The following is a 16,492-nucleotide window of genomic DNA, read 5'->3' as shown; positions in this document are numbered from 1 at the left end:
ATTCTTCTTTGCTCTTTACTTGCAAAAATCTCACTTTTCATTTATCTGAGAAGAATGTATCACATTTAGTTGGAACTGGCAGCCATAGAATAACTTAATTCTATTCATCTGAGGGTCGGACACGACTGAGCGACTTCCCTTTCACTTTTCACTTTCATGCATTGGAGAAGGAAATGGCAACCCACTCCAGTGTTCTTGCCTGGAGAGTCCCAGAGACAGCAGAGCCTGGTGGGCTGCCGTTTATGGGGTCACACAGGGTCGGACACGACTGAAGTGACTTAGCAGCAGCAGCAGCTGTAGTATACCTACAGAGATGAAGGAGGTAAATGGTGGTGGTACCAGGACCGTTTACCTGTATATTGCCAGTGCTGTATAGTTTATAGCCCAGGATTCTCTGCACTGAATTCCAAACAACCAATGTAGCATGCAATTCTCCAAAGACAGTGCCCAGAAATAAAAACAGCTATGGTTTATTGGACTGCACAGAAACTCCAGTTTAATCTTCACAGTAATACAAGGAAATATGTATTAGCTTTATTTTTACAAAGGTAAAAACTGAGGCTCAGAGAGCATGGCAAGGTAACATGCCCAAGTTCCCATGGATAGAGGATGACAGAAGTAGGCTATGAACACACAATGAAAGGCTTCCAAGTTGTGTCATCTCCCTGCCCACACTCATTCCAGCTAGAAGGGGCTTCCTTACAGTTGAAAGGATTGGTCTAGGCTTAAGCACATAAGAGTAGAGGGTGCATTGGCACTCTGACCCATTGATAGTAATTTCATTAACAATGCACAATCAAGAATATTAAGTATAAAGATACTTATAAAAATACTAATTCCCATTTCCCCTCCCTGGAGAGACTGGAGACTGTGGCAGGAAAAAAGCAAAGGGCTGTCAATGGACAGGAGGGAGAGGAGGCAAAAGCCTGGCAAACTCATGTTTCTGGCCTCCATGATGGTATCAGAGTCAAGTGATGTTTTCTATAACATGTTTGCAAATATGCACTGAATTTGCTGCTGTAGCAGGGTCCTGTGGTTAGAAGCAGATGAGTTGGGATCCAGGGCATAGCTTGGCCACCCACATCTCTTGACCTGGCTTTCTCTAGGTCTGCAATGCCTCACAGGAAGGCATTTGTGTAAAACGTGCTCTGTGACCCATTTACAGGATGTGGCTCTTTTTATTTTTTTGGCCTTACCTTGTGGCATCCAGAGATCTTAGTTGCCCAACCAGAGACTGAACTCTCCCTACTTTCATTTAAAGTGCTGAGTCCTAACCACTGGATCTTCTGAAAAGTCTCTACAAGATCTGGCTCTTGGCATCATTAAATCATTACTGTCATGTCTACACCGCCCAAAGCTCTGTTAGGATATTGATCTTCCAGGTTTTTTTCTTCTCCAAAATCAGATGCCTTTTATGAATCTAAATATCTAAAGTAAAGATTTCTTTAGGGTCCTTTTTTTCTCCTTTCCATCCCCCATCCTCCTGTGTTCTGAGCTCTTCACTGATTCTCAGCACTGTAACAGGCACTGAATGTCTTGATTTTTTTCGCACAACTGACTGCATTTCCCCTTTACCACCTCAATGTGCAAAAACAACAGCCACTGGAGAGCTAGGGAGTCTCCCATCAACCTGTCAATCATATTGACACACACAGCAATGGGGGTGTTTAAGGAAACCATATTTAACCCAGAGAACAGTTTCACAAAATCTGAAATCCATAAGGAAAAAAATATGAAACTGCTCTTATGTATCCTTTCGAAAGGAGCTATCTTGTTTATTTCTTCTTACTACTAGCTAATGTTTCACATAAAGTCTAACGCTCCTGATGCTGTGAAACCAGCTTGCCTTTCCTCAATGTCCAGTGGAAGAAATTGGCCCTGAAAGGTAGAGCTAGTATAAGTTAGTTGTAAAACTGAAATGAGATCTGGAGGAACCTCTTGGATTTGGGTTAAGCTGCTTTCCCTTTCTTCAAAAAAGAGACATGTTTTAGCACAAATGTGATTTTTTAAGTATATGGACAAATATCTGATGTGTACACATTATGGCACATCTGAAGGAGATTCCACAGAGAACTGAGAACACATCTACAAAGCTCAAGAGAACCTGTAACTTGAGTGTAAAAGGAGGCTGTTGCTCTGACTTCTTGATTCTCAAAGCTATGTAGACCCAGAAATCAGGATGCCTCCTCAGCTTGTGCTTGTAAAGATTGTTACTATGGGGTTTTTCTTTGTTTGTTTGTTTACTTGGCCGCACTGGGTCTTAGCTGCAGTACTTGGAATCTTCAATCTTCACTGCAGCTTGCAGGATCTTTAGTTGCAGCATGCAAACTCTTAGTTGCAACACATATGCCGGAGAAACGTGTGCTAAGTCACTTCAGTCATGTCTGACTCTTTGGAACCCTATGGACTAAAACTCCCCAGGTTCCTCTGTCCATAGCATTCTCCAGGCAAGAATATTGGAGTGGGTTGCCATTCCCTTCTCCAGGGGATCTTCTGGATCCAGGATCAAACCCATGTCTCTTATGTCTCCTGCATTGGCAGGCAAGTTCTTTACCACTTGTACCACCTGGAAAGCCCATGGGATCTTCAATCTTCATTGAAAATTGGCATCTAATTCCAAATGTAGAACATACAATATCTAATTAGAATATATCATATCTAATTCCTGACCAGGGATCAAGCCTGGGCCCCTGCATTGGGAGCATGGAGTCTTAGCCACTGGACCACCAAAGAAGTCCCAAGGTTGTTAATTTGATAGCAGGGGCATCACACCCTAGCATGAATTGGTCAGTGGTGGGGCATCATTGCTTTGTGGGAACATACATGGTCAGAGTTACGTAGTTGGAGCCCACCTTAGAGTTGAAAAGGCAATAGGACAGAACCCACCTACACCGCATCAGCCTGCTCATTGCCCACCAGATCCTAAGCCCACTTTTCCTGATCTCCTCCCTACATTGGTCCAGGCCTTTCTCTTCCTCCTCTTCTCAAATCTTCTTCCACTCCTGCCCTTCACGCTCTCTCACACATGTCTTTTTCAAATCCTTAACTGTATTTTACCAAATGAAAGGATTCAGGTTTGTACATGGTTAGTACAAGCCAAAGCCATGTAGAGTTGGAGAGAGATAACTACTTTTTTCAATTGTCTTATTTTTAATTAATTTTTATACAATTTTTAAAGATTACTTTCCCTTTACAGTTATTACTGAGTGTTGGCTACATTCCTCATGTTGTACCCTACATCCTTGTAGCCTATTTACATCCTCCACTCCTCTACCCCAATACTACCCCTCGTCAATCCCCACTGGTAACTACTACTTTGTTCTCTATGGAAAAATAGCTTCTTTTTAGGGAAGGGGAAGAAACTGAATCTTACAGATCCTGACTTAGTTCTATGCTGGGACCAAGCAGCATCTGATCTTCACAACATTTCTTTGCAAGAAATCTCTCTATCCCACTCCAGAGTTGGGGAGACTTGGCTTCTGTGAGGTTGAAAGACTTGCCTAACGACACTTGGTATCATGAAGTCTGTGGGATCTCATGAGATGCGTAGGACCTCCATATGGGCTCCGCAGGATCTCTGGAGAATCAAGGCCCTCCCACCTTGTTCTGAAGGCCTTTCCTCTAAGGTCTGGCCTCAGACTTACCTCTTCTGGGATCCCCCTCTTTGGACTCCTCCACCAGACCTACCTGCCTCCAATCTGAGGCCAAGCTGTGCATGAAGATATGAGTCATCTCCCCTCCCCATCCCAACAAAGACTCCATGCCCAGGCTTTGGCACTTGGTGACTTGCTATCTCATCAGCCCCACCCCCACCCTCCAGCCAGCTCAGTGATATCAGCTACTAGAACTCTTTCCTCTTAACTCCCCATTCTGAGCACCTCCTCCTAAGCCCTCTTGATTATTAAGCCCCCAGATTATTCCTTGCAGTTTTATGTCACTGAACAATTAAATGAAAGTTCCTAGGGATCAGGGCAAAGCATAAATATTTATCTAAAAGTTTCCCCAGGAGATGCTAAGGTACAGCCAGGATTGGGAACCATGTCCAAAAACACCTTGCCTGTCAGTTCATAGCTACTTTGGGAGAATAAGATATATAGCAACAGGGAAGGAACATTCAGTTCCCATTTTTCTGTTTGCTTCTGTCAGCTCTGAATCCTGCCCACCCTTCAGCTCTGATAATATGTCTTTGTTCATTGGAAAGAATGCTGTAGTCACACCTTTAGTGCAGGGAATCAGTCTATAGAGCCAGTTGACTCACCTGTTATCAGCTGATAAGCCTATGCCTCTTGCTCAGAATATCAAATAAGACACAGAGTAGCTAAAAGAGAAATGTACCTCCTTTGGGAGCCATTTCTCTGGTTATGTATCTAAGGAGAAGGATTAGAATCCTGGATGGTAGAGTCTTCCAAATGGAAAGAAGTTCTAGTCACCACCATGCACCTCCATGGACATTACTAAACATAGGGAATCTAGCAGTGAGCAGTAAAGAAGAACCCTCAGAAGAACCCCTCCCCAAGGGGTCTCCAAAGCAAGGAGAGCTTAATTCATCCATCCAGGTTCAGAGTTTTGGCTTTGACTGTGGTTCCACAAAATATAAGTGGTAGGAGTAAGCCAATCCTATCCATAGAAGGAGATTCTAAATATAAAAAGGAGCTCAAAGTCACGGTGGACCTGATTCAAAGCAGGTACCAGTGTTGATCAGAAATCCAGAAATCAAGAGCAAGCAGAAAATAAATAAGGTCTTATTTCTGACCTTAATTTGACCCAGCAGAGGCAAGAGGGCATCTGAGAGCCCGAGACAAAGGCTGGCCAAAACAGGCTGACTGGGGCTCCAGTACCCAAAGGCTCCTGTGGCACACACAGCAGCAACTGCTGTCCACATCAGGCAAGACCAGAGCTTTTATTAATATCTCCCACCAGCCAGCATCACCATCCCTTCCAGTCCAACAAGGCCAGGGTAGACCACATATCTCAGCCACAGCAACAGTCACAGCACATATGTGATACATTTTTGAGACTAAATACTAGAACCACTCAATTGAAAGAGATTCAGTGACCCCATCCCTGCTCAGGATAAATATAAAAAAAGGGACATTCCTTATTCTACTTTGTTAATATTGTCTGGTTCGTTGGTTGGTTGGTTAGTTGGTTAATTGAGTTTTGGTTGTTTTAACCAGATGCCTTGCCAGGTGCTTCCCAAAATGGTAAAAAGATTTTGTTCTCTGAATGGCTTAAGGTTTAAGATATCAGAACAAGAGCAGTTATTACAACTTCAAATAGGCTTTTGAGTATATTTGAAGTTCATAAAAGGCCCATGGGGACAAGATAGAAGGAAAGTTAAAGTCTCTTCCTCCTCTCATATGTCTGGTTTTCTGGTAGCAACATTCAAAAACAGAAGAGCCCTAAGGATATTTCCTGAAGTCTGGGGATTCCCCAAAAATGTCCTCTCCTGAACTAACCTTCTTGAACCACAGTTTTGAAGCTTAATTGTGTGTGTGTGTGTGTCTGTGTGAAAGAGAACTAGAACCACACAATGAGTGACGTCAGAAAGCGGTTCCATTATGATTTCTTAGCCAAGGTACTTCCAAGGTGAAAAGACATTTAAGGTTCAGTATTTCCAATGGAAATAAAATCTTCCCAGGTTGTAAACTGCTTGAAGACAGTGATTATTTCTCATGAAATTTTATTCCTCATACAGTACCAGGGAAAGAGCTTAGCAGAGAATTTGAGCTTAAAAAATTCTTGATGAATAAATAAATGAATTCATGGATGAGTGCATGAATCTGTTAACATATGACTATGAGAGTTTATCAACATGCTGAGTGAATACACAAAGGTGTAAATGAATACATGAGGAGATGACACATGCTTGCATTTGCCAGTGAGGGAATGTATGGGGTGTTTGTTCCCAGTATGTGTGAGGCCAACAAAGCCATTGGGCAAGGCATTGGAAAACAGTGGTAACATGCTAGAGCCCTCTTAAGGAGTAGATCCAAAGGCCATTCTTAAACCCTCATGAGTTCTTTTCAGCTTCCTGAGGTCTCCATGACACTAGCATCAGAAAAGTGCAAGCCCAAGATGCCAATGTTCAGCAGCTCTCCCAGGAGTGAATGGTCAGATCCTAGAAGATTGATCCACACTGTAAACCAACACATTTACCCTGGGAAAATAGTTGTTAACAGGGCCAAGATTGATGATGGATGCCTATAGAAATCTGTTCCCAGCAAGGAAGCAAAGTTAAAATCATAAGTTTTCTTAGGGAGAAGAATCAAGGATCAATGGCATAGAACTAGAGTATCTGGTTTCCATCGTCTCCCTACCTGGTGAGAAAGTTCCCAGGGCTCCATTCCTCAGACACAGCAGAAGGCTTTTTAATGAATTCTGCATGATCTACCTCTCCTCTTTTCAGTATCTTTCATTGATTGCCAATTCTCCCATCATGACAAATTGCTTTATGATACACATCTTAGAGTGAATAAGCAGGCAGTTCCATGGATATTGGCCATATTTGAGATGGAAATCTTTGCAAAGAGATTGGAAAGAATTTCTCCCAGGGCTTCCTTGTCTTGAGAGTCACATTTATAAATACTCTCCTGGGGCAGGTAATTCCCTGAGATGACTTTTGGAGAATATTCCTTTATACACTCTTACCATCCATTTCAGAGGATGACATTTTATGGCCGAGTCTCCAAGTTTGAAGGATACATTCTATTAGGAGTTTACAGAACCCCGTACCTTGCTGGCAGCCAGAACTCTGCCTGTTTTTCCAGGATAAAGTACCTCAGAGCAACGTACTGTGATGGGAAAATAACTATTTTAAGACAGCTCCAGCTTTGCCCCCCCCAGCCCTGCTTTTCCTTTGATATGTGTGTCTGGGAAGGTTATTTAACCTCTGAGTTTCTATTTCTTTAAATAATATTACCTACATTGTAGAGTTTTTAAAATATGGATTCAGTTTTTTAATGTCTGAAAAGTCTCTAATAGCTTTCCATTAAAAGTAGCAATTGGCTATGACAACTTGAACAGGACAGAGCTCTCTGCTTTGCTTCATGTGGTCTTCAGTTCTGTTCCACCAGAATTACCCACCCTAGTGGCCTCTCCCTCTAGAAGACACAAGAACTCATTTGTCTTCCTTTTGTAAAGTTCATTATGCTTGTAGTGGACATGTTTGATGACCATCTTTCCCCACTTTGGCATAAGCTCCATGAGGGCAGAGACCTGTTAATTATTGTCATCCCTATGTCTAGTCATGGGAGGGGGGGTTCACGCAGTAAAAACCTGTTGCTAAGACTCGCTGCACTTTAAGGAGGCACTAGAAACCACTTTAGAAGTATCTGGAGGGGAGGTCACTGCAAGAGAGTCCCCAGAGGACAAAGAACTTCCATTGATTCCTGGAAAGGGAACAGCTGATAAACTGTGGTTGTGCTGAAAGACCTGAGATTGATATAATCATCTTTTTATATAGGCCCCAAATACAGCTCACCATGACCTTAATAGTCCCTTTGGGAAGAGGCAATGATACAGTGCCCTTGGTATATCATCTAGTGACTTTGCTTCATTATAGGCTATAAATTAAATTGAGTTTTCTGGAAGTGGACACAACTCTATGAAGCACTGAGCCCCTGTGAAAAGACTAGAGAAGAAAGATGTTTGAACTGGAAGATAAAGCAACCCAGTTTTACTATAATCTCTATCAATAATTTTTTTCTATCAATAATCTTTAATGTCACCTTAGTCAAGCCATCTTCCCTTCTTGGAACACAGATTATCAGGTTTTAAAATGAGGAGATGAAATATTAGTAATTAATATTCTTAATAGCTAAATTCCCTTGACCCTCCCAGCTCCAATAGTCCATAGTTTTCTCATTCTATAGATATCTGCATGCATGTTTTTCATCAATCAGGGGAGTTTAAGTGATGGTTTTGCACTTTCCATAATTTTGTATCTCCAACAATGACAAGGTTCACAGTTTCTGGGCTTTCTGCCTCTCAGAAGTTCGGTATTGGTTGGTTGTAGTTTCTCTGTTGTATTAAACCTAATCAATCTGGCGGAGGTGGCCTTACCTGTCTGCTTTGTCCTGTCCCTTGTCCCACAGCCATGCTGCAGGCAGTGCGAGCCCTGATGATCGTGGGCATCGTCCTGAGTGTCATTGGCCTCCTGGTGGCCATCTTTGCCCTGAAGTGCATCCGTATGGGCAACATGGATGACTCCGCCAAAGCCAAAATGACACTCACCTCCGGGATCATGTTCATCATCGCAGGTAAACAAGGAGCCTGGGGATCCCTCTCTCAGATGCACATCCGGGAATGTCAAAGCAAAATCATTCTGGCAGAGAAAACACAGCTTCTCCCTACTGAGCATAGTCTGAACATGGGTAAAAGCTTTACACACTGGGCTTCAAGATCTGAGATTAAGCCTCGACTACACTCTACAGAATTATCACAGTGCTAAGGTCCCTCTTAGCTGCCAGCCTCGCCTCATTATAGGAGATTCTCAACTCTAAGTAGTCAAGTGACTCTATCCCTAAAGGCATTATTTTGCTGAGACTTTACAAAATGATTTTAAGGGAAGAACCCTTGACATTGTCAAAGGACCAGGGCCCAAATATTAATATTTGTACTATTGACCCCTTGTCCTGAGATGGAAAATCTCTTTCTGCACACACACCCATCCCTCCACAAGTAGAGATAAGAGACAGCCCAACTCATAGTGAGAATTCAGTAATCAGTGCTTGAATTGACCATTCTGTTATAGGAATGGAGTATTCTGCAACCTGCTCATCTAAACTCATGTAAGCATACACTGTCTCACAAACAATGTGATTGCTTTAAAGCTGACTCCAGAGTCTTCTTGTTCTTTGCTTGCAGGTCTCTGTGCAATCGCTGGAGTGTCTGTGTTTGCCAACATGCTGGTTACTAACTTCTGGATGTCCACAGCCAGCATGTTCACCAACATGGGGGGGATGGTGCAGACCGTTCAGACCAGGTAACCTCCTAATCTAGACTCAGTATTTCTCAGTGAACATTGTTGTAAAAATCCGATTAAGCACATATGCCTAATGTGACTGTCAGGGCCTGAAATAGCAAAAATTTATCAGAGGCAGCCATGCCATATCATAAATCAACAATGATCTGTAAATTCATAAACTTCATTTCAGTGAAATATCCTTGGTGATATGACTTGAGGCTGATCTGACATTTCCATTGAAATACAGCGACAGTTCACAGTATTTATCTAACACTCTTACACAGGCCCCATTGTGGTGGCAATGAAACAGGCACTGTTAACCCAAGCATGTAAATGAGCATCACCCCACATCTCCAGTCAGTGACAGGAACCCAGCTAGGGACAGGGAAAAGCTAGAATAGAAATGAGTGAGGTGCAATATAGGTGAAAAAGTGATGTTTCTTCCTTGTATGGCTGCTCTTTCTCTCGTTCATTAACTCATTCATTCTACAAATGTATCGAACACCTGCTGTGGGCCAGGAATCATTCTGAGTTCTTGGAATAACAACAAAGTCCTTGTTCTCATGGGGGTCACAGACTAGCAGAGGGAGATGAAACCTCACTGTAATTTGGTGTTGCAAGCAGAGTAGAACTTTTCAAAGATGCAAGAGGAATTCCAACACCTGTATTCATTTAGCCACTTCAAAGGAATGTATTTTATAGCAAGAAGCAGCAGCAAATTCCTGAAGGAGAAAGATCTTTTTCTAGGAGAGTCATGTAAATATTATACCTAAGTGACCCATCATCTCTAGAGTGGATATGCTTGGTATTTCTCCAGCAACATCCATCATGGAAGACAGATGAGTGTGAGCATGTGATAAATCCATTACTCTCTGGCTCCCTGGAACTCCATTCACCATATGTGTTCCTGCATTGTTTTAAGAATGGGAAAGATATGATCCCCATAAGGTGTCCTCATCCTCCTTTACAGTCCTCCCATGGTCTCTTGACTACAAGGACAACTTAGAACCATGCTAATCAACTCATCCTGGTTTCTCTGGGTGGTTGTTGTTGTTGTTCAGTCAGTAAGTCATATCTGACTCTCTGTGACCCCATGGACTGCAGCTTGCCAGGCTTCCCTGTCCTTCACCATCTCCCAGAGCTTGCTCAAACTCAAGTCCATTGAGTCAGTGATGCCATCCAACCACCTCATCCTCTGTCACCCACTTCTCCTCCTGCCTTCAATCTTTCCCAGCATCAGGGTCTTTTCCAACCAATCAGCTCTTTGCATCAGGTGGCCAAAGATTGGGACTTCAGCTTCAGCATCAGTCCTTCCAATGAACATTCAGGGTTGATTTCCTTTAGGATTGACTGGTTTGATCTCCTTGCTTCCCAAAGGACCCTCAAGAGTCTTCTCCAGCACCACAATTCAAAAGCATCAATTCTTAGGCACTCAGCCTTCTTTATGGTCCAACTCTCACATCCATACATGACTACTGGAAAAACCATAGCCTTGACTATATGGACCTTTGTCAGCGAGGTCCGTATAGTCAAGGCTATATGCAAAGGTTATAAAAAGTAAGAGGTCTCTGCCTTTTATATGGACCTTTGTCAGCGAGGTCCATATAGTCAAGGCTATATGCAAGAAGCTATGAAAAGCAAGAAGTCTCTGCTTTTTATACACTGTCTAGGTTTGTCATAGCTTTTCTTCCAAGGAGAAAGCATCTTTTAATTTCATGGCTGCAGTCACTATCCAGTGATTTTGGAGCCCAAGAAAGTAAAGTCTGTCACTGCTTTCCTGGAACTTACCCAGTTTTAGCCCTGATAGGCCCAGATCCTAGGAAACTTCTCTGTCATGGGCAAATCAGGGTGGTTGGTCACTCTACTTAGAAAAGCCCACCTTGTCTACAGTGTCTGGATGCCTAGTGTCAGTGCCCCTGCCTGGAAAAGTCACCCACTACCAGGGATCCAGGACTAATGCCCACCATTGCTGTCTTACATTATCTCCTTAGAACCTGCCCACGTCTCTTGGACAGGTAACTTCAGAGATTTTTGTTCTCAGGTTATCCTGTTTGGATATAATTGACAAGGGGGAAGGTCACCAGTTTTACTGTCAGACCTCTACAGGTTAGAATTCAGTGTGGGCTGGAACAGAAGCACCATCGGGGTATGGTCTGTGTCTTGTTCACCCCTCTGTTCCAGTGCCAGGCAGTAGGAGGCACATAGTAGGAGATCAATAAATACTTGTTGACCAAGTAAGTAAAGAAATGAATGAAGAAATGAATGGTCTCTTCACATTAGGTCTTTCAAAAAACAGCATCCATGCTCCTACTGGCATGGATGGTTACCAGGGTTACTTGAGTTAGAGATGAGAAAAGCTTCTTGGTCCATAGTAAGAACTCAAGAGACCAAAATTCCTTCTAAAATAATAACTTGAGACTGATCCCATATTGCTCATACTTCTCTTACCAAACCTTCAAGACACTTCCCTTTGCCAATAGGGAAGAAGTAGAATTTTCCTGAGGTGTTTCTCTGAAATTAGAGACTCACAATGAATTCTATGCCTGAGTGATGTTAGGGGCATAAGAATCTCACAACTGTTTTGCTGAATAGCTTCAGTTCCAATTCTAATCTCAGAGCACCTGATTCAGTTGACTGTGACCCAAAGGACTGTGTGTTCAGGGGCGGGCTGGAGTAGGTGTGAAATCTGAAAGTGGGGACCGAGAGGATGAGCATGGCCAGGTTCACAGGGTAGAGCCTGGGCGGTTGAGTCAGCCACATTCATAGCCACTCTCTCCCCACCCAGGTACACCTTTGGTGCGGCTCTGTTCGTGGGGTGGGTCGCTGGAGGCCTCACGCTGATTGGGGGCGTGCTGATGTGCATCGCCTGCCGGGGTCTGGCCCCCGAGGAAACCAAGTGAGTCTCCCCATCCCAATGTAATCAGACATTTGATCCAAGTCCATTTTAACATATCATTTGCAGCCAGAACGATCAGCATATGTATACAGAAGAACGCTATTGACAAAAAGATCATGAACCTTATGTTTTATGGGGAAGCCTAAAGAACAGAACAGGAATATGTCAGCCTGAGAAGATTTAGAAGTGATGCTATTGAAGGAAAAACGAAACAGCCCTCTAGGCTGCCCCCCAACTCCAGTACTTCATAACTTGATGATTCTCTCAGCTGGGAGCAATTGTACCCGCCTCCCCACCTCTCCCCACCCCCTACCCCTGTCCTGGTCCCCAGGAGATATTTGGCAACATCTAAAGACTCTCGATTGTTACAGCTCTGGAGTGGAGGGTTGAGTGATACTTAAATCTGGTGGGTGGAGGCCAGGGATACTGCTAAACATCCTGGAAAGCACAGGACAGGCCCCTACAACAAAGATTTTCAGTTTCAGAATGTTAGTAACACTGATGCTGAGAACACCTATTGTACTTTTCTCACTGTGACTGGGATTGGGAGACCTGGCTCCATCTGGTTCTCCTGCTTACCAGTCCTGTGACCTCTAGCCAGTCATCTGCCTTCTCTGAGCCTCTGTTACCTCATACACATACTGAGCAGGTTAGCAGAGATGGGTTGCTCATACGTACTGATCAGCTTACAAATTCTATGATTCTTTGGCATAACCATGTTCCCCTGAACATTGTTTCTGGTTCAGCTTCATCTGAATTGATGAACAGATGGAACTCACTGGTCACTAACCCCCAACTCTAATACAAAGCAAGAAATTCTGCTCCACTGCAGAGGCTGAAAAGCCAGTGTCCCAAAGCCCAAAACAGCGGCTATCTCAGTTTACCTAGGACTAAGGGTTTCCTGGGACACTGGACTTTCAGTGCTAAAAGTCAGACATCCTAGAGAAAATGGGTAATTTGTCCTGCTACCAAATACATCTCTAGTTGGTCATAGAGTGTTTCTTTTTCTTTCAGCTACAAAGCCGTCTCTTACCATGCCTCAGGCCACAACGTCGCCTACAGGCCTGGAGGCTTCAAAGCCAGCAGTGGCTTTGAGTCCAACACCAGAAACAAGAAGATATATGATGGGGGTGCCCGCACAGAGGATGAGGGACAGTCTCCTCCTTCCAAGTACGACTACGTGTAGCCCTCCCCCCAGGTCACCCGGGCAGGGGCAGAAGAAACCCCTCGAGATCTCACCCCAAAACAAGGAATTCTACCTTGATTTCCCATAGCTTTTGACTCACAGTTGGAAGTTAGAAAGCCTTGGTTTCCCCTGTGGTGAGGCCAGATGGTCTTGGCTACATGCCTCTGTCTCTAAATGTTCCATTACAAAACAGCTGAGCTATCATAGAGCATTAGAGGCTAGAGCCCACATCTTCCAGTCCTCTTCTCTCTTTTTTTTTTTTGATATAACCTTTTTAATCTGATGATAGAATATGGATTGATAAATCATTTAGATCACTTAGGCAAAATGTCCATCCTCCTTCTAGCTGACAGCCCATTGAAGATCTATTTCCCAACTCATCCCCCAGAACAATTCTGAAAGGAAAAAATGAGTCAATCAAAAGACATCATTTTCTGCTATTTCATTTTTGCCTCCCCTCCCACCCCCAGCCCTCACTTGGCTACTAATAAACACTGATTGCAGAAGAGATAGGGAAATGGGAAAATATTTATTATATCTGCAGTTCATTATCTGAGTTTTCTTACACTGTGATCTTTAACATTACTTGGGCCAAAGTGATTTCACTTGGAGGAAACTAACATTTCCACCTCTGCTAACATCTGCTGGACTCCCCATGCATGTCCTCTTTCTGTCACAGGCCAGAAAGAGTCTCTGGAGGAACAAGAAAAGGATTTTTTCTTTTTCCTTTTTATTTTTTTTGTAATCTAAATATATTTGGTATTCTAAATATAGTTAGAATAAATAATGTATTAGTGAAATGATACACTGTCTCTGTGAATTAGCCTCACCCCTGCACATGAATAGAAGAAAACGAAAAAATAATTGCTTTGATGTTGTCTGTATTGTACTTGGTAAAATCACATTGAAGTCTGAATTTCATGAAATGCTCACTGATCCTATTTCTTTCCCTTTGAGGTCTCCTGGACTCTGGTTATGGATGATAGAATCAGTGTAATCCATGTAAAAACCAAATAATGGGACACAGCAGGCCCTAGGAAGTGAGTTGAAACTAGTTCTATTTTGAAATGTGATGAGACTGAATGTAATGCTTCCCAGGGACATGTGGCCACTCTCACAAGCCTACAGGCCGCTGAGAGTTGAGGGTAGCACTTACTTGCTGTTCCCTTCACTGATTTCACCTCCACTGGTTGGACCATTAGATGTCCAAGAACTCTCTGCAGCGACCCACCTTCCCTGCATTTGTGTCACTGCTGCCAAAAGCCTAACCTCCTTCCTCCAGGCCACCAGCATCCTGTCCCAGCACCAGAGCCAGAACAGGCCCCCCAGGGAACTGTGGTAAGGGTACTCTCTCAAAACTACCTAGTCAGGCAGCGGCACTGCCACTGAGGGAATCTGACCAGTGGGTTATTATTTGAGGGGTTAGGGGAGGAAGCCCTCATGCCAATAGTGCATGTGAAAGTGGCTTCCAAGGAAACAAGGAATATTCACAGGGGTCTTCAGGATCGAAAGACTATGTTCAGGGGAACTCCAGACCATGGCCCATTAAACAGAGAGGAATCATGTTCACCAAGAACCCAAGTAGTCAACCCAGAGACCCTACTCACTGTGATAAGCATGCATGCGTGCTCAGTTGCTTCAGTCATGTCTAACTCTTTGCAATCCCATGGACTGTAGCCTCCCCAGACTCCTCTGTCCATGGGATTCTCCAGGCAAGAATACTGGAGTGGGTTGCCATTCCCTCTTTCAGGGAACCTTCCCAACCCAGGGATCAAACCCAAGTCTCCTGCATTGTAGGCAGATTCTTTACCACTGAACCACTGGAGAAGCCCTCTCACTGAGACAGCAGTGTTTAAAGACCAAATCACTACTCATGAAACTCTAAGATGGGATAAAGAATGGACAAATAAAATCAGGATGGACCTAGAGATGACCATACTAAGTGAAGTAAGTCAGAGAAAGACAAATATCATATGATATCACTTGTATGTGAAATCTTAAAAAATGATACAAATGAACTTATTTACAAAACAAAAACAGACTCATAGGCTTAGAGAAAGAATTCATGGTTACCAGAGGGGCAGGGTTAGGGGAGGGATAGATTGGGAGTTTGGGATTGACTTGTATACACTGCTATCTTTAAAATAGATAACCAAAATGACCTACTGCAAAAAATAAATAAATGAAAAATAAATAAAATCAGCAAATGCATGCACACCAAAAAAGTAGGGGTTGGGAGAGAGAAAGCTGAGCAATGTAAGAAGTGGAGATTGTTCAGTCTTCAGGGTTGAAGGCCGTGTGCACAGTCAATTCCCCCTCCCACCAGGGCAAAGTCCTGGTCAGTTCCAAGGCCCTGAGGTGTGACTCTTTAATTAGCGTGCTCTCCATCAACACTAAATTATTTGAAAGCCTCCATGTAGTTACAGCATGGTTTGTAATTTTTTTTGTTGCTCTGTCTTATTGTATATGCATTGAGTATTGACCTGCATGTTTTGTTACTTAAATATTAAAGATACTGTTATCTCACTTTTGAACAGCTTCTGCTCTTTTTTCCTAAGCTTCAGAGAGTGGAGTTAGGAGCCACAGCACCTCAAAGCTGAGCGCATCTCCCTGGGGTGTTCTGTTTGCAGAATCCATGTCTTCTCAGCAGTAGCCAGGCTGCCTGGAGGTCGGCCAGGTCTGCCCCAGTCCAGTTAGTAGTTTCTGCAGGTTGGGAAGCCTGAATGAAAAGGGATTCCCAGAGCTGCCAGGCATGCAGTGTGGGGTCCAAAAACCAAGATTAGCTTGTCCGACCCTGAGTGCGCCAGCCTGGATGTCTAATGTCATCGATCAGCCCTGGAGCAGGTAAAACAAGGTATCCAGTGCCTGTGCCCTTGATGACATCAAGGGCTGGCTTGACCAGCTCAGTTAGCCGTACTCACTGAGGCTGCAGCAGTCTTTGGGAACAACATGAACTACAGAATCAGAACATCCCAACCCCTAATCCAGGTCACATCACTTCCCAGCTGTGTTAGCTTGAGCAAAGCACTTAACCTTTCAGAGTCTCAGTTTCCTTATCTATAGAATATAAATAATAATAAGGCTAATGGAATAATGCAAGTAAAGGATCTATTTAAGTGAAAACATCTGACTTGAACAACTTTAAGACAAACAGGGCCTTGGCTTGTGTAGCTAGGATATGAGGCCAGGGTAGGTTTCAGGCATAGCTGGATCAAGGGATAGGATCAAGACTCTACCTTTTTCTGTCCACATCTCACATCTGCTTTCCTGTCAGTTGGTGTGCTTCCCAGGCAGCCTGCCCCCCATAGGAGAGCAGTGATGGATCTTATTTCCAGGCATAGGCCATCTTTCAGCTAGGGAAACTTGCCAAACTTTCCTGATATCTGTAGGAGAAAAAAGTCCTGATAAAACTCACTGGACTATTTGAGTCATGCATCCATCC

The 16,492-nt window shown here is 43.5% G+C and overlaps 1 protein-coding gene across 2 annotated transcripts in view; it reads left to right on the top strand.

Annotated features, from left to right (window-relative positions):
- The window catches only part of CLDN18 (claudin 18), a 29,248-nt gene extending 13,664 nt beyond the window's left edge, over nt 1–15,584 (top strand). For both annotated transcript variants that reach the window (XM_061420856.1, XM_061420867.1), the window contains exons 2-5: nt 8,097–8,261; nt 8,869–8,986; nt 11,754–11,864; nt 12,879–15,584. In XM_061420856.1, the coding sequence (XP_061276840.1) occupies nt 8,097–8,261; nt 8,869–8,986; nt 11,754–11,864; nt 12,879–13,050 (566 nt within the window). In that variant the 3' untranslated portion in view covers nt 13,051–15,584. The remainder of the gene's footprint in view (nt 1–8,096; nt 8,262–8,868; nt 8,987–11,753; nt 11,865–12,878) is intronic.
- The last annotated feature ends 908 nt before the right edge of the window (nt 15,585–16,492 follow it).

Source organism: Bos javanicus, chromosome 1 (genome assembly GCF_032452875.1).
Source record: "Bos javanicus breed banteng chromosome 1, ARS-OSU_banteng_1.0, whole genome shotgun sequence".
In the NCBI taxonomy this organism is placed as follows: domain Eukaryota; kingdom Metazoa; phylum Chordata; class Mammalia; order Artiodactyla; family Bovidae; genus Bos; species Bos javanicus.
Note: the sequence above shows the minus strand (reverse complement) of the source record. Positions and strands in the feature narration are given on the sequence as shown.